Raw genomic sequence first — 24900 nt, forward strand, 5'->3', positions numbered from 1 at the left:
AAGAAAACAGTGGTGAGAACAATCATTGATCAAAAATCAGAACAATGAATCGGACATTAGAAGTCATTGATCAGAAATCAGAATCACCAATCAGAATGATGGCATCATATTTTTTTCCACTGGATTGTGTAGCTAGGTGTTTGGGAGAGGAGTGATAGTTTAATTTTTTTGTGATTGGGGTGTGTGGAAATGACAGGAGCTTGGACAGTGTAGCCATTCAGTCACCAAGTGGACTCTAATGCCTTCTGTTAAATTCACTTCTTTTCAAGGTGTTTCCTTCCAAAGTCAAGTTAATCTTGATCTTTGATAAAATTCTTTGCTAGTGTTTTTTTCTCTTTTCTAGGTAAAGAAATTAAAAGCCTTTGATGGAGATGTATCAAAACTGTCTCAAGCTGATTCCTTCATGTATTTACTAATCCAGGTGCCAAAGTAAGGAGATAGTAGGTTTATTCTGTTTATGATAAATATTCTCTTTTGACTGTCGGATCTAAACCTGTTTGTTTGTGTGCTGCAGCTATGCTCTTAGGATTGAAGCCATGGTGTTAGAGAGGGAGTTCTCACCCTCCTGTGCTTCTCTACAGAATGACATGAAAATTATAAGACGGGCAACAAAAGGTAATTAAGCATGTTGGGACATGCATAATACTCTTGGTTTTGTTAGCATGTTAATTAGTCTGCATTATGAAGACTAGAGCTTGAATTTCAGGTACCTTAGCTATTAAAAGGAAGCTAACTCCCCTCTGACAAATGCCATCAGGGTGTGCCTGGCGAATCTTTGCTTCCAAAATAAAAAATCTGGACGCTTTGGACACACTGGCAATGAGTTTATGACCAAAGCCTACAAGCAGCGTGTCCAAAACTGACAGAAGCAAAGGCATCCATGGCCAAATTTGGTTAAATTGTCTTGCGAGTACAGTTTACTCATTCATGCATCACTGTCTCCCTGATTGAATGCGGTTGTTAAACCTCTCTGCTCATTTTCAGAGAACCATGGAGAAAGTCACTGTATAGTTTCCAGATTTCTCTGTATGCCATTGCTTTTAGAGGCGGTAGTATTGATGGCCTAAAATCTTTATTGTAGAGACTTAATACTATTGCTATTTCTTTTTTTTTTTCTTCCTGTTTTTGTTCTCTATGTTTCTGTACATTTCTCTTGTTCTCTGCATTTCACAAGTTTTGAAATTCTGCAGCTGGTTATTCGTAAGGTAATCTGGTGTCTTCTACTGTGCAGGAAAACAGTTAATTTCCTGGTTTCAGTTAAACGTTAATGCTGACCTTCTCAAACGCCTTGAGTGCCTTTTTGTCCTGTTCCTCAATATGAAATTCCTATTTCATGCTGGCAATTTTTTTGATGCACTACTGGAGTACTGTTTAGACTGCTTCTAGTGGTATAAAAAGGCACAGTAGTGAAAATATCCAGCTGTGAGCACCAGCACTTAGAATAGCCGTTCTTAGTGAAAGGAAAGGGAGAAAAGCCTGGTGAGTTCTTCCCACCAGTGGGGATTAAACTCATCCTTCTTGACTCAAAAATGTGCCTTAGCTTAGGCTGCTGTTTGAGTTTGGCCTTCCATTGGGATCTCTTTCAAGTCATTATTCTTTGTGTTTTGAGCAACAGACGTATGTGAGCGAATATGTTATGTATCAAAGCAGCCACGTCCTGTTGTCGTTCATGTCCTTCACTCAGGACATCTGAGAACTGATGAATTCATTCCCTCCAGAGGAGACACTTTGGTCTCCAGCTCCTGCATCAGGCCAGTCATGCAAATCAGACTGACTGAGCCTTCCTGTTTTCAGTCCACTTGTGTCATGTGCTCTTCTCCATTTGGTCTTTTCACTTCAGGGTTTGTTGATAGCCCAGAGTTGTTTAGGAATTAGGTCTCCTTTTCTATTCCCATCTCCTATGTTTCTTTCCTTGTAATTAAGCTGACAGAATATTTACTTAAATTCTAACGCCAATAATCACTAAGGGTTAGGATGGTCTAAATAGTCCAGTGGATTCTCATCTAGCCTGCAAATGGATGTCTCTCTTAGTGACGCTGAGCAGGCTCTTGCTATGCAAAATCTTTAGAAGCTGCCTTCTTCTCTTGGCCTTATGAAATGTGGTATCCTCCTTTGTATTCTCTCCTCTTTCTTCCTTCTTGCTTCCTCACCTATAGCTTGTTAGATCAAAGGTTATTTAATTAGTTCTATGTTTTTGGGCTGCTAATACTGAAATCCAGAGATACAAGGGCTGTCTGCTTCCAAAATGATAGATTGGTGGATTGTGTTGAGCAGTTAAATGCAGGGTAAATTACAGAATCTGAACTTCGAAGCAAACACTTCCAGCAGTGTGCCCAGGTGGCCAAAAAGGCCAAGAGCATCCTGGCATGCATCAAGAATAGTGTGGCCAGTGGGACTAGAAATGTGATCATCCCCCTGCACTCGGCACTGGTGAGGCCACACCTCGAATCCTGTGTTCAGTTTTGGGCCCCTCACTGCAGGAAAGACACTGAGGTGCTGGAGAGAGTTCAGAGAAGGGCAACGAAGCTGGTGAGGGGATTGGAGCACAAGTCTGATGAGGAGCGGCTGAGGGAACTGGGGCTGTTCAGCCTGGAGAAAAGGAGGCTGAGGGGGAACATTATCGCTGTCTACAGCTACCTGAAAGGAGGGTGTAGCATGGAGGGTGTTGGTCTCTTCTCCCAAGTAGCAAGTGATAGGGCAAGAGGAAATGGACTCAAGTTGTGGCAGGAGATGTTTAGATTGGATATTAGGAAAAAATTCTTCACGGAAAGGGTTATCAGGCATTGGAACAGGCTGCCCAGGGAAGTGGTGGAGTCACCATCGCTGGAAGTGTTTAGAAGATGCAATGGTGAGGTTCTTAGGTACATGGTTTAGTGCTAGAGTTAAGTTAGGTTATGGTTGGACTTGATGATCTTAAAGGTCTCTTCCATCTAAAATGATTCTATGATTCTATTCTATGATAAAATATTTTTTAAAGTATTTACACTGCAGTCAAAAGAATTTCACCTTGTGTTATGTTCATCAGTGTAAAATACAGTACCTTACATTAAAATCAGCTCACGTTATTTTTCTTGCCATATGGGCACTTGCAAATTTTGAGTTATTTGTTTTGCTGTGCCACTTACATAATACTAATTTATTAACTCTTTACTGTTCTGAATTTCTGTATTTTATTTATAAAGCAGTCCCTCTGGTGACTTTTAAGTACATATATTTTGTGTTCATATGTGGCTGGGTGAAAAGGTTTATGAATTCAGACAGAGAACTAGTGTGCATTTTGCAAAAAATGGAAATATGTACCAAACAGGCTTCTGTGATGGAATAAAGCTGCCTCTTAAAGCTTTTCTATTTGGCTCTTTGCATCACACTGAATGTAACTTTGTGCTAAATCATCTTTGGTGTGACTGAAGTAAAATAAATGCTGCTCTGAGTGGGTGATCATACAGAAATAAAATGATGATTCATAGTGGGAGTGGGATGAGCAAGGAAAATTTATTGCTGTTATCTTTTCAGGCCTGATGGCTAAGTCTCCCAAAAAAAGAATAATTGTTCAAAAGTCCGGTCCTGGCAGATGGCAAATAGATTCTGCAGGGTGCAGAACACTTGCCTCATACTGGAATTAATAGGTGGTGAGGATAACCTAACCACTTGCATGAAACACTTTGCACATTGCAAGATTAGACCCCAAATGTTTTGTTAGCTGCTGTGGGTTGCTTTGGAAACACCACACTTACTGTGAACATATACTTGAGGTTTGTCAACCGTGTTTGTGAATTTGAATTATACAGTACTTTTTTTTTCCCCTACCACTTTTTCAGTTTGTTGTTGTTTTGTGTTAAAATGACAAAATTCACCTATAAAAGCTTGAGGTGAAGAGGAGCTTGGTAACTGTATGTATTTCTAAACAAACAATTGTCAGACTGCAATTTTCTTGTTCCTTATAGAATTAATGACCTGTGAGGAGCTGCATTCCATATTGCACTTGGTCCTTCAGGCTGGGAATATTATGAATGCGGTAAGTGACGTCCAAAATGGAAGTGGGTGATTGACCAAACTTCCTTGTTAGTTTTGCAGTTCATTGATGTCATGCCTCAGCTGTTTGCTCGTTTCTTTTTTAGGGAGGTTATGCCGGCAATGCTGTTGGATTTAAACTGTCGTCACTGCTCAAGCTGGCGGACACAAAAGCGAACAAACCTGGGATGAGTCTGCTGCATTTTGTTGCTCTGGTATAGAAAAACTGTTTTGCTGGTATAAGCAACTGCTACAAGTGTAGAGCCGTAGATGATAGATAATATAAAGGGCCATGTGCCTCAGAAAAAGCAGCTTTCTTGCAGCTTTGATCCTGATCTTCACCTTTGTTCCCCTGCCACAAAATTCACCAGTTTACCTATGTCTGGTCATCCTATCCATGTAAAAGCTTGCCTTTGTCTAATTTCCCCATTGTAGCTGTTCTTTTACTTTCCTGAATTCTTACACTGTGGAAGTGGCTTATTTTGATAAATATTCTTTCAGTCTTCCTGTTTAATCTTTTGAGTAATGTTTTTGGTAGAGGTGGGGTTTTTTTTTTTGTCTCCCTTAGTGACTGAAATGTATTTTTAAAGCAACTACAGACTTTTCTCAAGTTATTTTTCTTTTCTTTAAAACTTTCTGATTTTAGAAGGGAGAGAATTTAAATGCTTCTATATGTGACTTTGGTTATCTGTGTACAAACTGGCTTAACAGATTTCCAGTCAGCCAACAATAGGGTATTAATTGATGTTTGCGCAGGAAACATCGTATCTGCTCAAACAATGGGCATCAGTAAATTGTTCTTTCCCTGACATCCCCTATTAATACATGTGGCTTGTGTTCCCTGGCAGAAGCAGCTATTATTGTACACTGCAAAATGGAAGCTGTTGTTTAAAGCTTCCAGTTCTGATCCCTGCCTTTTGTTAAGGGGTGTCCTCCACTCAGTTGTGTTAGGATTGAACAAGAAGAAAAACAGTGCAGGAGAGAAACCTTTAAGTGCCTTCCCAGAGCCTTTAGAACTGCTGGACTTATGGACTTTGGCCTGGTGGTGGAATGTTAATGGATTGTGTGTGTTTTGGTTTTGTTCTGTTTGTTTCAGGAAGCCCAAAAGAAAGATGCTGCTCTTCTCAACTTCTCTGAAAAAATTAGGAATGTTCATGATGCTGCCAGGTAAGTCAAAAGAAAACCAAGAACTTACAGTTAGACTGTGACTTGGAATTTTCTTATTTGTGAAACAATGAAGCTTATTCATTCAGAGAAGTCTTGGCACAAAACCTGAGATATTTATAAATGTTTACTATAGCTTTGAGGGCTTCATTTCTATTTGCTAGCAGAAGTATGCCTGCAATGTGCCTTCAGGTGTGAGGTATTTTATGAGATGATCTCCATAGGTTTTGTCAGTTTAGTCTCTGTCAAATACAAATGTATGTGTGTTACTTGTAAGGGACTGAACTAAAAGCATGTTGCTGTTTTTCCTTAAACCAATTTTCATCTGTCTCTGAGCAGGCTACAATACTTTTCAAAATCTAGTACCAGTACTGGCTCTGGCTTCTGTTAGTTGCTTTTTGATATTTCATTTGCTTCTACATTTCTGTCTTGGATGGAAAATCTGATGCGTTTGGGGCTCTGTATTGTTTTCATATTAAAGTCTCTAGCTGCATAACTGAATCTGATTCGTACCTTGATAACTGTACTTGCTTTTGTGAGACAGTGTGATCTAAAACCCCAAACTAGAAGCCAGCAATGCTGGAGTTCTATTCCCAGTTTTGCTAGTTCCTTACTCTTGAGATTTGGGCAACATATTTACATTCTTTTTTCGAGCTGTAAAATGGATGAAATCTCTTAGATCTGATGCAGGGTTAAGTAACGTCTGCAAAGGACTCTGAAGTCTTCTGAGGAAAGGAGTGGCCATGGAGTTAATCAGAAAATGTTTGAGGGACCACCTGTGTGGCTCTCTGCCATCCAACCCACACACCTTTTTGGCAGTCTGCCATGTGGCCTGCTGAGGAATGTAATTTCCCTCGGCATCCAAGCCCCCTGGCAAACAGCAAGGGAACAGGCAGAATCCCAAATCTGGTGATATTTTTTTCTAACCATTTTGTTCTTTAATCACATTTGTTAATCACATTCAGGGAATGCACTCTGTATGTGAAAATGAAACAAAATGAAATACATGTTTCACCATTGGGCATGAGGAAGATCTTTATTAGAGACAACTGTCACGTACAAGTTGCTCATAAATCCCTTCCAATTAGAGCCTGTTAAAACCACTACCATTATGTTCTTTATTTTTTATTGTCATGCATTCTTTACTTGTAGGCCATCCTCTTCCTTCTTCACAGGCAGAAAAATATGGCCTGTGTCTCCCACTGCTTTTCTTATTTGCATCTGCCAGAACAGGGAACTAACCTTTGCAGGTGAAGTAAGCAGAAAAAAACCAGTACACATAATATTCATTTGTGTGCGCACTGGCAAACTTACTCATGCTGTCACCAGCCACTCCCATGTGCACTTCAGTCAGTCTGCCACAAATTCTTCAGCTTTACTGTTTTAAAGTCATGCTGTTGGTGAAATGACCTTAGTGAGGAGCATGTGTTCAGTTGTTAATTTTTATCATTTTGGAAACTGTAGTGCTTTGATTCCTAGGCAGAGCTCCGTTCTCTCGTGAAGGAATGCTGGAGATTTAGAAGCATTTACCCTCAAAGTGACTAAGAGATTTGGGTGGGAGCTCCCATTGTATGGAACATGTGACTTCCAGGATAAAGCTTAAATTACATCAGATGTGGTCTTCAATTTCTGAGTTACCTTTCTGCAGGAGCAGCTCTGCTGCTGGTATGCGTTAGGTGGATGAAATATTGTGTAAGTGCTGGCTTGAGACTGTGTAGGGTGCATTGCTGTGACTGCTTAGAAGAATGTAACGTGCAATTTAATGATGCCAAATGCTACTTCCAAAACAGGTGGTCCTGGCTGACAATCCCTTGTGACCCCCTTTTTGTCCCAGCCACTGCACTCAGAACAGTCATGTAATCAGCTGTACCAAGCAAATGATCTGTCTGGAACAAAACTGTATTTTCCTTTTCCTAGATTAATTTTCAGTACAGAGATATGTCCAGCCATCTAGAAAATGAGTGCTAGCACAGGCACCAGGGAAAGAAAAGGAGCACCTGGTCAGAAGCAGGGCAGCATTACCCTTTCTGGTGATCAGGTTGGGTGGGGCTGGCTGGAGCCAATCGTGAAACCACACCTTATGGGAATCTTTTCAGGTTGCATATAAGAAGAAGTGTGCTTATCTCTATCCTGACTTTTGTTGTCTACTCTGAAAAGATTTCCTGAACAGGCAGGTCTTGTTTGATAGCCAGGTTGCACCTATTGTTAAACATTTTGAAGCATATTGTGCCTAACCTGTGGCCAGCTCCTTCCCCCTCGATAAACATTTTCTGTGTATGCTGTTTTTAGGTTATCCATTGATAGTGTAGAAGCAGAGCTCCAGTCGCTGTCTTTCAAGGCAAGATCTGTTAAAGACAGTGTTCGGCGGGACCCAAAACTCTTTCACCAGATGGAAAGCTTTCTCCAGGTTTGTAGGATATCTTTGTTAATGCCTTACTGCTGCCTTGAACATAGTAGGAGCATTCCTCAGCTCAGTGTAATCTGCGTGGACATGTTAATAAGCAGAAGTGTTGTTTTAATGTCTACCCTATCAGTTGTACAAAGCTGTTCCTACTACACACTGTTTGTCAATTAAGAGAGTTGGAAGGACTGTGTTTTTACAGGGAGGAATATTGAGTGTACATTGCCTGAGGCTTGTTAGGCAGGCATGTTTAATACCTGTGAAATGACTGATGAACATCAGGAGTTAAAATACAGGATGTTTCAAAAAGATGGACCCAGTTTCCAAGCTACAGTGATTTGAAATTGGGTCCATATTTTTAAAACACCCCCTATAAGACAATTTGGATTGGTCTCTGGTTTTGTACTTCAGAGTTGCCCAAAATATAGTATCTGCATGTTATGTTATACAGGAGCGTGTCAGTTTTAGCTGAGGCTGTGCTATGCATATGAATCCTGATTGCTGGGTGACTGAAGAGATATTATTGGAAACTGGAAGGCTAAGGGACTGTTTTATCTACTAGTTTACCCTAGCGCAGAGTGTATTATTCTGAGCCACACCATTACTTCTGGGGGGATTTTCCTTTTCTTTTTTAGTACTGCGGTGACCTTATAGACATGAATGTGCATAGCACTTAACTTTGAAGCAGAGTTCTTGGTATTTTCTGAGTATGTAGTGATGCCTGGAGAAATATATATTATACTTCAATGAAATGTTTTTTCTGTTTCATGCTATAGATAATTATTAAAAGTAAGAAAGCAGATGTTGATCTGGAACTTAACCCGCCCTGATTTTCAACTTGCAAATGTAGTTAATAGTCCCTGCAGTTTTTCATGAGATGAGAAGTTGATGAAGAAAGGGTGGGTTAAGATTAAAATACCTGTCCTTGTTCACTCCTTATTATTGGCTTTTATCCATTGCACCCAGACTCTTTAATGTTATGTTCTAACATGTGGTTTGTTTTTTTTTTTAATTTAATAGCTGGTTTTATGTAACACTACAACCTTGTTTAGGACACATTCCAAAAGAAATGTTGGGAAAAAATTCATTTTACAAATGCATACCTTACGTAAACAGTTCCGGTTTTTGTTTCTAAATTACAGGTGATAACCAAACTGATTTAAAAATCAGCTTTCCTTATCTTCATGAAAAAATTACTGAAATATGTGGGAGGAACTAATTTTCTATGTATGCCTTTATCAATTGTCCAGTTTATCTTCAATCCAGCTTTTTATTAGGTGCCTTTTTTTTTTTTTTTTTAAAGACTAACAAGTAAGATTTGTTTCTACCCTACTGGCATAATTTGCCAAGTAATTTTGTGGCAGCAGGTTTGGCTTAAATGTTCACCAGTGCCTCCAGCTGCCTATTCCCACCCCAGTGCTGAAGTATCAAAAGTATTTAGGTGTTCGTGAGTTAGACAGTGTTAGAGAACAGGTTTGTCTGAAAATTAACTTTTTTCCCCAGATTACTTTGAGCGATCTATGGTGTCAGATCGAGGATTATGCAAAGATGGGAGTGAATGGCTGGGGATGCAGCAGTTCCTTACTGTTCTGGCATGAAAAACTTTTTTTTTTTATTGTGGTCTAGGGTCAACTTATGAAGAAGTCGATTCTGTGATATATATCCATGAATATATCCACATATTTTTTGGGGGGGTGGGAAAGTAGGGTGGAGGAATTAATCCATTTATGCTTAGCTGAAAGTGACAGGGAGAATGGGAAAATAAGGCATGTGGAGCTTTCAGGGGGCTCCAACATGGTCAGTCACTGTCCCAGGCTCTGTAACAACTCCTGGTTTGGAACATGAATTTCATAGGTTCCTAATATATACATGACCTGTTGTGACCTTATTTTTTCTGCCTGGTACATGCCATATATATGTTTTACTGCAGTTTGCTGTAAGACATCTAAAGGAGCTTGAACACCAGAAACGAGAATTACAAAAGGAGGGAAACGCTCTCATTGACTTTTTCTGTGAAGACAGAGAAACCATGAAGTTGGATGAATGTTTCCAGATATTTAGGGACTTCTGCATAAGATTTGACAAGGCTGTTAAGGTAAGAGCACTGAATGAGATTCTCATGCATTTGAAATATTGGCTCACATAAATTCAGTTGTTTTTTCTGCTTAAGGGATGTTTTATATCATGTGGTATTTGATATATTTGCTCAAATAGCTCCAACAAACCACCCTCTTCTAGGCAAAAGCCACAGGGGAAATGTTCATTCTGCCCAGCCCTGTGTGCAGTCCTGCTGCTCTGTATCTTCAGCTGCGGGCTGACTAGGGCAGTGAGGTGACACGTCAGGGCAGCCTCTTGGCCTGCCCGTGGGTGGGCTCCCTCCTTCTCTGTCAGTGAGGAGGTCGGTGGTTGCTAAGCTGAGCAGTGAAACAGGTGGTGCAGACTTTCTGACAAGTCCTCACTGTTCAGGCCCTGGACTGGTAAGGCTGGATCACTGGAAAGGCCTTGAGATGTTGCACTGCATTACATGGATGTACCAGCCTGAATCAGCACTGGCTCAGACTCTCCACTGCCCTCCTTTGCATGACTAGACACTTTGCCAAGTAAAGCAAGGACTGTGTCTTCTACTTATAGAATCATGAATGCTTTGGGTTGGAAGGGACCTTCAAAGGTCATCTAGTCCATCACCCCAGCATTTGGTCTTTTAAATGCTTTTCGTGGGCGAAAGCTCAAGAAATTAAATAAGCCTACAGTACAAAGATACCTCATTTCCTGTGTGACGATTCATTTGTTAAACACCCTGAATTGGTCCCAAATAATTCAAGAAGTATAATAAGATGAAGGAGCAGTGTCGGTGTTTGTTCCAGTTTTGGTTCAGCAAAGTCTGCCTATCATTACAAATATTTTTTTTTAGGCCTTTATAAATAGCATTAATTAGGTGAATCCACACATTTCTTTATTTTGCTGCCTTATGTAATCTGCATTTGACAGCACTTTGTATAAGAGCTTTAGTTCAGAAAAGAGAACAATCTTGATTTATAGCAAGCTGACAGGATGTTCAGCTAGCATGCCTGGTGTGCCATTAGTTTATCTACCCTTTACCACCACAGATAGCATGTATTTGTGCATGGTTTCGAACATTATACAAACAGATAGAATGAAATGGTGGTAACTAGTGCAGGCATTTTAGTGAGAGGTAACTTCATGCATATGTGTTCAATTATTTGGGATTGGGGATTTAATTTATAGTCACACATTACAAATGGCTGTTGGATAGCTACTTCGAGGTCCAATGGGGATCTTCCTTCCTCTCTGTGATAAGTAGCTACACTCTAAAAATTAAAAATTAGTCTCTTGTTTGTAAATATTGAGGAGATTTGTTTACTAAGTATTTTGTGAGCGTTAACCTTCATTAACAAACAAATGTTTAGCCTGCAGTCTAAAATGATGGTTCGTACCATAATGGCCACGTGCACATTTTTTGCAATTCTTGTAACATGTCTGCATGTGCTTAGAATAGATTACTCATTTGAATAAAATCTTCTGAAACATGTTTTGGGTAAGGTTAAAATGTTCTATGTCCAATATGGAATATGATAATAATATCTACAACTATTTTTAACCATTTCTCTTTACAATGGGATATTTAAAGCTGAGCTTTAGCACTAGGCAAGATTTCATTCTGTAACTCCATACCTGTGAAGGCAAGCTTTCTGCCACAGGCATTTCTCCTGAAATACTTATTTATTTTTTTTTTGCCTTTCTTAACTGTTTGAGTTTCTTAGGTCTCTAATGCATCTTATCTTTCAGAGCCTGGTGTAGTCTCAAATCCAATTTAAGAGGTGCAGATTAACCCATTCATCAAAAAGAGCTTCAGCATTAGGCTTTTGTTTACTGAAAGCTTTTCTAGTTGTGCAGCTCTTCCGTTGTCACAACCACGGGAAGATCAAACTAGATAGTGCTTCAAACAAATATAGGTGTGCTTATTTAAACAGTGTGTCATTGCTCAGAACAGATTTAACAACATGAAGGAAAATCATGTAATTTTTGAATCCTCTGTCAAGACTAGCCTCCCCCTTCTTTCTTTTGCTACAGCTGTACTGGCTCTAGAAAACCATGTTCTCCAATTCAGAAAACAACCTGGAAAGTTCAACCAAAGGTTCAGCTAGATTGAATCTGAAGCCTAGGGATGACAGTTAAAATGTTGATATTCATAGTAATCCACTGCTAATTATTTTAGTAAAAAGGTATTACTGTGTTACCTTTCAAATATAAACTATTTCTTTGGTTTCCTGAGCTCAAACCCCTCAGCCTAGCTGCCAAAATCTCCAGCCTGCCCTGGGCAACTTCTGTGCAATAGTTGCCGGTTTTTGAAGCCAACAGTGAATACAAACAAGATCCAAAACTGGAATGAGGTCCTTGAGTGGGGTCAGTTGATGTCTAAGTATTGATCATGAGGCATTGTGTAAACTTTTCTGCTTGCTTTCATATACAATTTCATATATATTTCATATGCAATTAAGGAACATCTTTTCATAAATTTCCAATCAGTAATGTTTGAGTTGTAGCACCCTGTAGAAACTGCACTTGCTGAGGCACAATTGCAATTGCGATAAGGGAGAATGGAAGGAACACATTGGCTGTAAGCTCATCAGATGAGTTTGTCTTAAAGTACGTATGCAATGATTAGGTGGAGGTTTCCTCACCTGATAAAACTGCCAACTTTAAATGTAGTGTGGACTTGAAGATCTCCATCTTACAGCAGGAGCTCTTTGGCTGGACTTGACATCTAGTTGGGTTTGATAGGTCATGTTCTTGGTCTCACAAGGACTTGTGCTTTTTTTTTTTTTCTTATGCTGACCAGATGATGCATCACCAGCATTAATTATGCATGGAACTGCTCTCCATACAGTTAATGGTTTCAGGCTCTGGTTGCCATGGTGATTTTGTGTGTGTGTGCATATATGTATTGGGGGTTGGGGGTAGGTGATAGGAGTAGGAGCTGACTTCGATGGGAAAAAATAAGGGGAAAGTTAAATGAGTGTGACTTGTTCTCATGCATAGGCCACTGTCCTCTGAGACATGTATTTATGCTTTTCCTCGTCAGGAAAACAAGGAGCGAGAGATCCAGGAACTTCATAGTCTGCAAAGGCAAAAGGAGCTGGAGGAGAAGCGTCGATCCTGGGCAGCTGGAGAGCTTGGGAGCTTTGGGCGGAGCAGCAGTGAAAATGATGTGGAGATGTTGGCCAAAAAAGGACTTGAAGAATTTCTTCCCTTCTTGCAGCAGAGACCTCAAAGCCCTTTGTACAGAAACCCCAATTCTAGACGTTCTCGACTTTCCCTGGGGATTACTGCAGACAGGGAGTTGCAGAGTTTCCTGGAAATCTCAAAAGATGAGGATCCAAACAAGTTTAACAGCCTTCCCCGCACAAACACCAGACAAGCAAGACCCAACGTAGCCTGGACTGAATCCAAAGAAACGAGAGATCTCAACTTAAATACCTTGCACTTGCACCAACAGGCTGAAACCAAAGTGAAAAGTGGTGGCCTACTGCAGGTGCCTCCAGCTCAGCCCAGTCGCTTTGGTGGCTCAACTGGTCCTGGTGCCCGTTACTCACAGAGAAGCACTGACTACAAAATGCACGCTTCCAGTGTGTCCTGCGAGGAGTCCACAGATATAAACGCTCTGGCCCTTGCAATTGAAGAGCATGAACTTGTTAAAGGGTTACGTAAGTTTGATATTCAAGGACCAAAGCCTACAGAGGATACACCTGTAATATATTTAGAGGATGCTGGTGGAACAGACGTGGAGACTCTAGATGATCTAAGCTTTCATTCCCTTAGCACTGCCGATGACGACCTGCCTCCAGCTTGCAGAACTTCCAGAGATGCCCATGACCATAAAGCCAAGGTGGTGGGCTGCAGGAGTGAAGCTTCAGAGCCCAGCAGCAGCCCCATGTCTGTGGATACAAGTGTTTCAGGAAGTAGGGAAGATGGGCCGATGTTCTACGTGTCAGATACAACGACTGATTGTTCTTTGACATTGGACTCTGAAGAGGGAAATGATTTTAAATCAACAGGCAATGAAATAAGAAGTGAGGCTGGCAAAGCACGCTCTTCTGGGAATGATCCGCAATACAGGGCTAGAACATTCTTCTCAAACCTGAATTCTGCGTCTGGCAAGGATCTGTCTCTTCACACTTCGGCAAATGATAAGGATGATGCCAATAGCAAGCAGAGCCTTCCTAAAGAAAAGACCATAAAAAATAAAGACCAAACAGGACCAAAGAGAAACTCTGTAAAAGATAGATCTCCAAGCTCCTCAAAATCCAGTGGCACTCGCCCTAACCACACAGCTCCTTCCAGACCCGTAAGAACTTTGAATGCCTCTGAGAATGAAAGTATGAGGAAAGTGGTGCCTATTTCTCGGTCAAACAGAGCACCGAGCAGCATGAAAAAGCCGGAAGCCAAGCCAGCTCTTCGTGAAACTAGTGCAGTGGAAAGTCGGCTGTCCCGTCGCAGCTCTGTCCGAGGCACAACAGACACGCTGCCAAGAAGTCCGTACAGGCACAGCGTGTCAGTAGAAGAGCCAAGGTTACAGAGGGGCACTGTCACTTCGAGCAGTGCACATTTTGAGAGGGACAGAGTCTCTCTCAAGAAGCCGATCTCTAAACCCATTAGGAGTAATGTCAAATCAAAGACAGATGAAATTAAGACCTGTCGCTCCAGTGCAAAACCCCAGACCCCTACAGATGAGACCAAGGTTGCCACAGTCAGTGTCCCCAAAACACCATCTGTTGTCCCAAGCTTTGCAAGGAATACAGTGGCTTCTTCTTCAAAGCGCGCAAAAGTGGATCTGTCCAGCTCCTCCAAACCTCCAACCATCACGAGGTCTGTGTCCCAGAGGCTGCCTAAAGCGAAGCCAGCGGCAACCTCTGATGATCCGAGTCCAAAGGAGAACTGTGTGGGTACCTTAAAGAGAGCAAATAGTGCCAGAGTGGTTGGAAGAAGCATCCTGCAGGGAGAGGCTGTCAGCACTAAAGTAGAGCCTGCACCAAAGGAGCAGGGAACGGCAGAAAAGGCCTCTCTTAAACTGAAAGATGCAAACCGGACTGCAATTGGTAAAATACTGAAGCCGTTACTGAAATAAAGGAGAGTTTTTTTTGAATCTTTGAATGTGAACACTTGTTCAAGCACTGGATGTCTCTGTCATGAAACTCCTTAGAACAGTTACATTGCTGATAAGCAACATCATGTGCTCGTTAAAGTACAGCATGCTGTTGGAAAAGGGCAAGTAGTTGTATTCTGGTCTAAATCCTTTTTTATGAATTTGAATGTATTTGAAGCTACTGTGATGGAATATGAGCGTAACAGCAAATCTTTGCGTATTTGTGATACAGAATATCACCAAAAGCCAAAAATTTTTAAGAAGTTACACTACAAAATGAAATGCCTTGTGACAGAAAACATGGATAAAGGCCAGTGTTTGTGTTCGTAAGATTCTTGCTAAGACTCAAGCCTTTGTGCTGGCCCTTTTTTGATGTCAAAGTGAATCCTGTGGAACAGTACAGAAAACTAACTTGGGTGATTGTGCTTTCAACGGATTGTGCTTTCAATTTCTTGGATTCAGGAACTCTTTGCCTGTTGCAAAGTCCATTGCTGGCAATTGGACAGACTGGGAACTGCTGGCCGAAAAATAGTAAACCAGAACATTTGCTGTTTGTGGCTGTCTTTAACCTCACTGAAGAATTTATAGCATGTTTTATGAATGTGTACCTGTGTCTGGAGAAGGCTTTCTGCTGGGCGGGAGCCTTGCTCTCCAAGAATGTGGCAGCATTGCCTTGCATGCACAAGTAGATACGGCTGGTGCTGGGTCGAGTAGCACGGCTGGGGGCTGTGACTGGTGGAAGGGCCATCAGTACCCATTGAGATGTTGACTACTCCTGACTTGTTTTGGTGACAAGCAAACCTGCCAGCTTTTGGTCATACAGAAGTGCCATATATTTATGATACATATCAAGGATGTTTGCAGTTCAACTCCTGATGGCTGCGATGTAGTGCCGAGCACTTTCTTACCATTCCGTGTTTCCACTGGTTTATCTACTACCAAATTACTTGAATGTTGCAATGGCTCTGATTGAGCCATTAGGTTCCCTGCCTTCTCCTCCTCCTCTCCCTCTCCTTGTCAACATGAATATTTAGCATGAAACACAGAGCTTACGCATGACAATGTTTTCGTAGACTTCTTTGGTTGCTTCAAATGTGGTTTTTAATGTTTAAAGACTCTAAAGGATGAATTAAACTAGTATTTGATAAGCTTTTTACAAAATAAAAACACCTCTTTTTTTTTTTTTTCCTGCAGATACAAATTTTAACCTCCTGTCAGACTAAGGTACAGAGAATGAGGGAAAACTTGTTTGGCATGCTGTGCATCTTCCCAAGAGAAATGTATGTAGGTGGGGAAACAGATCACTGTTCTCCTAAGTATCTTATTTAAAGAGTTGCCTTTTTATTCACTTACGAAAGAAGCCTCATTTAAGACCAAAAAAAAAAAAAAAAAAGAAAATATCTTCAGACAAGTGGCATTGACTTACTAGTGGTAGATCTATCTGTTTGTCTGCTCTATCCCTCAGTGCTGGGAGAGCATAATTCAATGAGAATGAGCCATTTAATTGCTTGCATGCTTCTCACAGGCTAGTATCAGGGACAGCTAGCTTCGTGTTTTGAATTTGGCAAGGGGCCTTTAGCTCATCCCACATACCAGCACATCTTGACGCAGACAGCATACCCAAACACCATAAAGTATTGCATAGAGCCTCTTGTTTGAGTCTGTCCCACAGGGAAAATTTATATAGCCTGCTTTTTGGCAAGGGTGAATTTTTTCTTGACAGCCTATAAGCTTTTTGGATACTGCCTCCCTGGTGGGTTAGTTATAAAAGCATCTCCCTTCTTATTTGTATCTGTGTGTATGTATGCGCATCTGCAAGAGCAGATGATTGACTTTTTTCCTTTTTTAAAAAAATACAACAAAAACTTTTATTGGTAGCAAGCTTGAAAAATAATTTAATTGTGTTTGGAATATGTAAATAAATTTCTATAAATCTGTGTAAAAGAAAACTGAATGTATTTAATGGAACATTTATACATTTCGGAGTAACTTGGTAGTTTAATAAAGTTCCCATTTACTGGGTGTGAGGTTTGTAGTTTCTCCTTCCTGTTACACTCTTGGCTTTGGCCCTGGAGATCTCAGGCAACTGGAGTTCGGGTGTAGGTGACTGTGTGAAAAGTCCCAAAAGGAAGGACTTTATAGCGTAAATCCTGGCATTTAAAATGCTAGTTTGTTTTTATACTAAGACAAACAATTTAACTTCAGTTTCTGAACATTTCTCTCTGCCCAGGTTTGGGTATAACATGGAAGGCATTAGCACTTTGCGTACACGTTGTGTGTTGTGGCCAAGACAAATGTTCATGGCACTGACAAGTCTGGATCTGTCGCTATCTTCATGCCTTTTAGCTTAGCACACTTTATTGAGAAATCCTGGTTTACGGCTCCCAGGACTTTGGGAATAAAGAATAGCCTGTTTTGCCGGAGCAGGTAGTGACTTCTACACTGCAATTCTGAATTTTTACATTTTGTCCTATTCTCCCATTATTTTTCCTTCTTTACTGCATACAAAAGAACAACTATTCAGCAGAAAAAAGGCAAAAGCCAGACAGCCTCCCTGTCCTTAGGGAGCACTTCCTCCCCTCTGCTATGGAAATGATTTTTGGACTGGAATTGCTGCTATTTGCAAACTCATTTAGCCCCTGACTTTTCTCGTTTGGCGAGTGTCTCTCTCCCCATAGGGAGCAGTGAGCACCTGCTGTCTGCCAGCGCTGACTGATGGCTGCTGCTGGAATCTACGTGGGAAAGCCCTTCACCATCAAAAGGTGTGTCTCAAAAGTTTATGTTTTTTTAAACTTCATTTTTATTTCAAAAGGGTTTATAATTACCAATTCATTATTTAAACTACCATCTGTCAGAGACAGTGATGCCCTGTAGGTTTAATTTCCCATGTCACGCAATTTTCCCAAACACTAACAGGCCACGGGGCTAGCCCGGCTGCACTCAGTTTTCAAGAGCAAACAGAGACCTTTTCTCCAGCTTTGTTCTGCTGAGTGGCCCATGTTTCTCGGGGTGACCAGAGACACATCTCTCCCCTTCAGTGGCTATTGAGGGGGCAGTGAAGTGGGGCAGCCCAGGGGACCATGGGGGGATCTGGGGCTTGTGGAGCTGGTAGAGATTGAGAGATAGGGGAAAGAGCTGTGGGAGTAAGAGCTGCTGATTCATACTTGCAGGAATTTAATATTCACATCTCATGTGGGAACTGCATACAAATGAGGGGCTCAGTGCATCCCTCATTACAACAGCTCATTAAATTATCAAGAAAGACAGAAATGAGTTCCCATCACACCTCCCACAGCATACAAGTCTGGACTATGTCATTCAAAATAACCCATCAGTATCTCTCTCATCTCGGGGTACGTCTGTGCGGACGGATGCAGACAGCCACGCGCTGGCTCCCACCTAACCAGACACGAGCCAGCCCTGGGCTGGAGGTGTAGGGTGCTTGGCTCAGCCCTGACCCCAAGCCCCAACACCGTGGCTGTAATTGCAAACCCTCAGCTGGGCTCTGCCGCTGCAGCAGAGCCCCGGCTGTCCGCGCCCGGGAAAGACCTTGTCCTCCAAAAGCCATTCCTGCTGCTGCTGCGACACGTGAGAAGGTAATCCCTGCGAGAGAGGCCCAGCTAAACACAGCTCCTTTCAGATTTGGCTGCTCAATGTTTTCCATTAACCTGATACAGGCTGTTTACATCCTACTGTTGCCAGAGATAACTGCCTTGGGAACAGCTCCCTACAGGTATTGTTAACAGCTGCTGAAAACAAAGGAGTTTGTTTTAGCCACGTCACTATCTAAATAGCCAGAAATACATTTCTTTTTTATTACTCGTAAGCCTATATTAAAAAATCTGTCTTGTTCTCCTGGCTGAAAGATGCGTTCTGGAAATCTCACATGCTGCTAAAGCTGGCGGCTGAGCAAATATCCTTGCAATTGGAAAAGAAAGTAACAGTGAGGCGAAGGACACGTGAAGGGTTCTTGTTGCACGAATGTGTGTTTCTCTTCCCAATGTGTGATCATCACCATTACCACAATCAACTACTTGCACCTAAAAGAAGATTGTTTCCAGTCAGCAGTTGTTCTTTGCCATATAGTTGGTTTCTGTGTTCTTTCAGGCTGAAGGCTAAGGTTGCAGGACATGCACTGCCTCGGCTAGCAACTTGCTCTGAGAAAAGAAAAAGATAATAAGGCAAAAAGAAAGAGAAAAGGAGAAAGAAAAAAGAAAAACAAGAAAAAGAAAAAAAAGACCCTTTTAACCTTTAGCTGCTGATATCATTTCTTTTTGTGCTGAAGCACTGGGGGGGACGGAAGTGACATTAGCACATGGACTTTAGCAGTGGCGTTGATGGTGAGGTTTGCAGTGGCTGAGCAATGCTCGGCAAGGGTGGCCGTGTCTGCATGAAGGGGAGAGAGTTACAGGCGTTTCTGAGACCACTCAGCCCATCTGAAGCAGAAGCTCTGGACAGACTCCCTTTGAATAGAGATGTGTCTCTTCTGCTTTTGATCAGGTCTCAACAATAGCTCCTTTTTTATCCTTTTTTTATCCTTTTCTATCCTTATTTATTAGGAAGGAAAAAAAAAAAAGGAGAAAACTTTGATGCCTCCTCTTGGGTCAAATGAGCTCTACCTACCTTTTTTTTTTTTTTTTTTAAGACAATAGAACTTTGACTGTTAAATAGGGCTGGTAGCTTCAAATAACTCTCTGCACCAGATATTTCCAGTGTCTGTAGTGATCCAACAGCAAAATAAGCGGGATAGCAAGAACTCTATTTAACTACAGAACACATCTCAGTGACTACATACTCTGAAACATAAATCCACAACTGAACAGAGAAGATGTTCATCTGGGCAGCCACCCAACAGGAGCTGGCTAGAAAATATTTGATCCCACTTCCAAATAATTGTTTACAGCGAATTTTATTTCCCATTACTCTTCCATTTCATTGTCATTAAAAATTAAAAAGCTACCTTTGACAGAGAGCAGTAAAGCAGGGCTGATGGGGCAAATGTACCACCCACACCTGCATCATTTTCCTGCTGCTCACTCCTCACAGTCTTTTTCTGTAGGGTTAGGGAAAGTAATTGACTGTCTGTGCACTTCTGATTGTTTCTTCAAGAGTAAGATTTTACATCTTGCTGCTGGGCTAGCACAATTTCTGAGAAGGAACTGCATATATTTCTAAGGTGGAGAGATGTGCAATGGGCGTTATGAGTTACTGAAGCCCAGTAACTGATGTTCTATCTATGGAAATTAGGGAAATATGTGTAAGGAAAAACGTGATGACAACAAATGGATAGGTGCAACTGAAGAACAGTTTTCAAAAAATGTAGGGGTCCTTTTCTCTGTCATTAGCATCCTCATGGTTCCCTGTGTGTCTGCTGTTTCTGGCAAATCCAGGTATAAACCACAGTCTTCAGGAGAGATGTGGACTCCCCTGTGCCAGACTCCACTGAATCACTGCAGAAAGCACTGGACTGAGAACTGCTGGAGTCACTTGAGTTCTGGGGCTGAAAATATGACATATTGCTAGCTTTGTGTTTTGGTGTCTGGTGTTTCTCACACAGCATTTTAAACTGATTCAAATGTATTCCCTATATAAATCTTTTATCTCCAGTTTTGGGATGAAAAATTGGTGTAAATAAGATTTTGATTTTTTTCCCCACCCTTTTGCAGCTGTATTTGCCCCTTTACATTGCACGACTGTTTCCTCCCACTCCTATTTCCTGTATTATCATTTTCCATCCTCCTCTATTAAATTTTCCAACCTCCGCTAATAACTCATCCCCCTTCTCTATCCTCTTTTCACCTGGCAGGCTTTCTGTATTCTTCTGTTCATTCTGCTTTCTTCCCATTTCTCGACTCTTCAGTGGCCGTTCTGCTCCACCGCTTGCTTTCTTCTATCTGCCAATGTGAGTCTTTCCCCAAAGGTCTGTCTGCAAAATCTGCAAGCTGAGACTTTTCTCTGCCAGCTTCCAGCAAGATGTGGGAATAGAGAAACAAAATGAACTAATGTTTTAAGATTTATGTGTCTGTATTTTACAGCTTTTCCTTGTCACTGCAAGCAAGTTGCTGGAAGTGGCAGTTACCCAGCAGAAATGCATTTTTGCACCTTCTCTATATGAACGTAGGTCACCCCCTATGCCGAGCAGCCTACGAGGGGGCAGGTGGGGGAGCTGAGATGCTGAGTGCACGGGGTGATTTTGCAGAGGTGGGTGAGGGAAATCTGTTCAAATAAAGGTGTGAGCAATTTAGCTTTGTGGTTCAAGTCTAAGAAGCCCTAACGAAAGACTGTTGATGACAGCTTAAAAAGCTGTCTGGCAAAGTGATTCCTAACCCCACCCTTGGTACCACAAGCAAATAGGTTTGTGCAGTTAGTTCAGTGCTGTTTCCCTGCGCATCAGAGCAAAATAATTGTATTATGGTTTCTTAAATTCACACGTAGCTTTTCTTGGTGCAGGTTAAGGTTCTGGTAGAGTTGATTTTCTCTCATAGAGTAAGGACCAAGACCTTTTTATAATACAACGAGAGGGAACACTCAGAAGCCCAAAGATGGCTCTTGGAAAATACTCAGTTTTCCTTCTGCTGGAAGTGACTAATCTCTACATAAAATGGAGAGCACTTGGGATGCATGTATAGTGTATTTATAGAGGGTATGCACTGTTTATTGCTGCAAGTACTTGGTGCTCGCACATGCTCTTTCTAAAAAGAACTGAATCCTATTTAAGACTATCTTTCCTCCCAGGAGGTTGTAGCCTAAGCCATTGAATAGTTTTCCTGAGAAGGCACCTCTGGAGGTCACCCAGCCCAGCCTCCTGCTCCAAAAAGGGCTAACTTCACACGTAGGTCACTTCGCTGAGGGCCACAGAGGGTTGTTCTTAGCACAAAGTGTTTGTAAGAGGGAGAAATGTGGTTGTGCTACTGAAACAAGGGTGCTGAAACTGGGAAAGGAATGCTGGTTTTCTGTAGTCTATGGCTTGAAAAATGTTTGCCACCCAGTCCAAGGAATATTTTGCAACTTCTAATGGAAGTTTGCCTTAGGAGGCTGATGGTGATGTGAAGTCAGTAAAGCAAGTGAAAGCAGGAGCGAGGAAAGAAATCTGAGGAAAATCCAGAAAGCAGAAGGGACCCTACTGGATGCAAGAGAGAAGTAAGTTTGTGGCTTGAGAGAAATCAGAGGGAAAAAAACTCTGACAGTTGCAGAGTCTTGTGGGAAAGGCTGAACAGTTGCACTTTGGACGAAGAGAGCAGAGGAGAGGTGAGAGATGTTCAGTAGCCAGGTCCAGGGCTGTTAATCAGAGTGTGGGCAGCTGCTGGCCATGCTGTAATCGACCCATGAGAAATGGAGGAAGGACCCTCGTGAGCCAGGTGAGTCCGTCCCTCTGTCCCAAGGAAACGCTGGCTCTAGCTCAGTCCTTCCTGGCACATGTTTGCTTGCCCTGTTCTTTAAGGACATAAGGGCCAAATAGAAAAATAAGTTGCAGTAAGTGTTCCTGATGACTAGCTTGGGTTCTCCAGGATGGGATGCCTGTTTATGTATATAGAGCTAAGCAGCAAATCTCATGATAAATGCGACACTTCTAATGCATGTCTTCTCTTGCAAGGTGGCTTTTCTAATGAGATTGGCACCCTCACACTTATGGTAGAGCTGCTAAGGTCATCCCAGCTGATACTAATGCTCATATTAAGTGTGTAAAGCAGTAGATTACTAGTAAGCCTAGAAATCTAGTGAATATTTTTTCATTGCAGCAAAACACTGCCTGTGTTGCTCTGAAGGATTTGATGCAATCTGTTGCAAGAGATTTGTAGCTCAACGGGATGGAACGTGGGCTGTATCACGCGGCAGCTCCTGCTGGTGCTTTTAGTGGGCACTGCAATACATGGTACCTGTTCATACCCCTGTGGAGATGGTTCCAGACCAGAGCTCATGCTCTGAAGGACCTCATGTTGAGTAAGGCAGCAAGGAGATGGCTACAGGGAAAACCTGAACGCTCAAACCAAATCTTAACCCTGCCCTCCCCATAGGCAGCCTGCAGTAGGAGTGTAACCGATTCTCACTGACCACTTGGACCCACTAAACAAAATAAGCAGCCAAACCCAGACCCCTGCAAGTGAATTTACAGATGAGTTTCAAGCTGAAGATACAGCACAAAGGCAGGGATGAGTGACTGGGAGTGAGGCATTAGCAGGAGGAGGTCTTTAAACAGTTATGAGAAATATCTCTGAAATCATGGGCTGCTCTTCATCTGCACAGCAAGCAGAGGAGCGAGACCACCAGGCACAGCCCTGTGTCCCCAGGGTCCTGGGGGCCGCAGTGCCTCCAGCCTGCACAAAGATGGTATCTGAAATAACGTGAAATGTGGCATAAGCAACCCGTGGGAGAAGGGCGTGCGGAAATACAGCAGGAGAGGTCCTGTGATTGTAGAAAAAACCAACAGCATTATACTTAATAAAAGACTGTAAAACAGAGATTTGCAAGAATGTGTAGCTTGAAAATTCAGTATGAATTGGCAAACTGGGCCCATGACTAATCACAGAGGTCCATTGTACATTGAGTCTAACTTCTTGTTTAATGAAAATACTTCTCTGAATAAGTCTTGTTTAAACCACAGTAAATAGCTCTGAATAAAACGTCCAGCCTTAATATACAATATTTTAAATGACAGAGAAGTCACCCCAACCTTTGGTAAATAGTTTGAACAGATAATCGAGCTCTCTGTTTAAAACTGTCACAGTATTTCTAGCACAAATTAATCGGGGTGGAGTGTCTAATTGCTGGTAACTGGATCTGTTACAATGCTGTGTGCCAAACTGGCAAGCTCTTATTGTCAGATTTCTGGTTCTGGGATTCAGCCTTTGCAAGAAAGGAGCTGTGATCTCCCCCAGTGAAGGCTGCGCTAGAAGAGGGTGTCGTGCTCTGCTCCCACTGCTGGGCTGTGGCGGGGGGACCTCATTCTCAGCAGGGCACACTGGCTTTTGGCATGGGGGGCAGTTTTCCTGCTTGCAGGAGCGGCTCTGACTGGTGGGCTGCTTGCTGTCTGCCCACTGGCCTTGGGAGAGACCCACAGGAGCTATTTAGAAACCTGTTCAGCAGAGTTTATTTTTACACAAGGTGGAAACTCCGAAAGGTCAGACCTGTGTTTGCTGCAATGGTTTCCCAAAACCACTCTCGGTAACCCAAGTTTTAGTCTTTGTCCTATTAAAAGGTGACTAACAAAAGGGTTGTGTTTCAGAAGTACACGATGGTTGTATTTAAATGTTTATTTTTAACCAGGCATCCCCTATGTAGCCAATTGCAGAGCCTGAATGCTGCTGGGAATCACCAGGGCTGTCTTTGGTCAGACCTGTTGTACTCGCTCTTCCCTTCTCTCTGATGGGGACAATGAGGACACTGATAAACCCCATCAACTTGCTCCTTTGTTATCTCCTACAGCTGGCCTGCAGCTCTTTGGACTTCTCCTGCTGTCCCTTAGGCTAGGACTAGGCATTTTTTAGTAAACCTCTCTCTCTCCCATCTTGGGACTGTGTTGAGCATTCTGTAGCTAAGGAGACAAGTGATAACTTTTACTGATATCCTTTAAAAAGGGAGCTCTGACATTCCCCTTGTCTCTTTGGTTTCCTTTGCACCTTCCCTTATGCTCATGCTAATGAGGAGCCTGGAGCTGTTCTGCAGATGAAATGGCAGCCATGCCACCTGCTTCTCAGTTGGCCGTCTTTTGACTGTGTTGACCATTTTCTCTATTTTAAGGCTGCCTTTTAGAGAGATCTCTTTTATAAATTTATTTTCCTTTTTGTCCCAAATCTTTTTCCTTTATGAGCCTACATGAGCTGTGATGCTCCCCGATTGCCTCTGTTCACTCTGCCATGGAAGTGAACCATCTCTCAGTTGTGCACAACACCTTTGCTGCAGCGCCTCGAGGGATCTATAAACCAGATGGCCTTATCCTGGGTCATTTTGCTTTATTGATGTTATTGTGGAGCCCCATGCTATGGTAACCGAAGAAGCTGTACTCTTTGGAGCGGGGCAGAGGGAGGAAGGGACTCTGAAGCTGCTGTTTGGGACCAGCGCTGCTCCGGCAGCCGCGGCTCGGCCGGTGCCGACACCACGCCAGCTCACCGCGGCACCGATGTTTATCCAGTGCAGGGGTGAGTCAGGGGTGCCGTGCTCC

The 24900-nt window shown here is 42.2% G+C and overlaps 1 protein-coding gene across 1 annotated transcript in view; it reads left to right on the top strand.

Annotated features, from left to right (window-relative positions):
• Positions 1 to 14723, top strand: part of FHDC1 (FH2 domain containing 1) — a gene marked incomplete at both ends in the record, with an annotated part of 30909 nt that extends 16186 nt beyond the window's left edge. The window contains 8 exons of the mRNA XM_082051171.1: positions 344 to 429; positions 515 to 615; positions 3945 to 4015; positions 4119 to 4226; positions 5108 to 5178; positions 7465 to 7582; positions 9507 to 9671; positions 12681 to 14723. Of these exons, the coding sequence (XP_081907297.1) occupies positions 344 to 429; positions 515 to 615; positions 3945 to 4015; positions 4119 to 4226; positions 5108 to 5178; positions 7465 to 7582; positions 9507 to 9671; positions 12681 to 14723 (2763 nt within the window). The remainder of the gene's footprint in view (positions 1 to 343; positions 430 to 514; positions 616 to 3944; positions 4016 to 4118; positions 4227 to 5107; positions 5179 to 7464; positions 7583 to 9506; positions 9672 to 12680) is intronic.
• Between the last annotated feature and the right edge of the window lie 10177 nt (positions 14724 to 24900).

Source organism: Streptopelia decaocto (assembly GCF_964273445.1).
Source record: "Streptopelia decaocto genome assembly, chromosome: 4".
Classification (NCBI taxonomy): Eukaryota; Metazoa; Chordata; class Aves; order Columbiformes; family Columbidae; genus Streptopelia; species Streptopelia decaocto.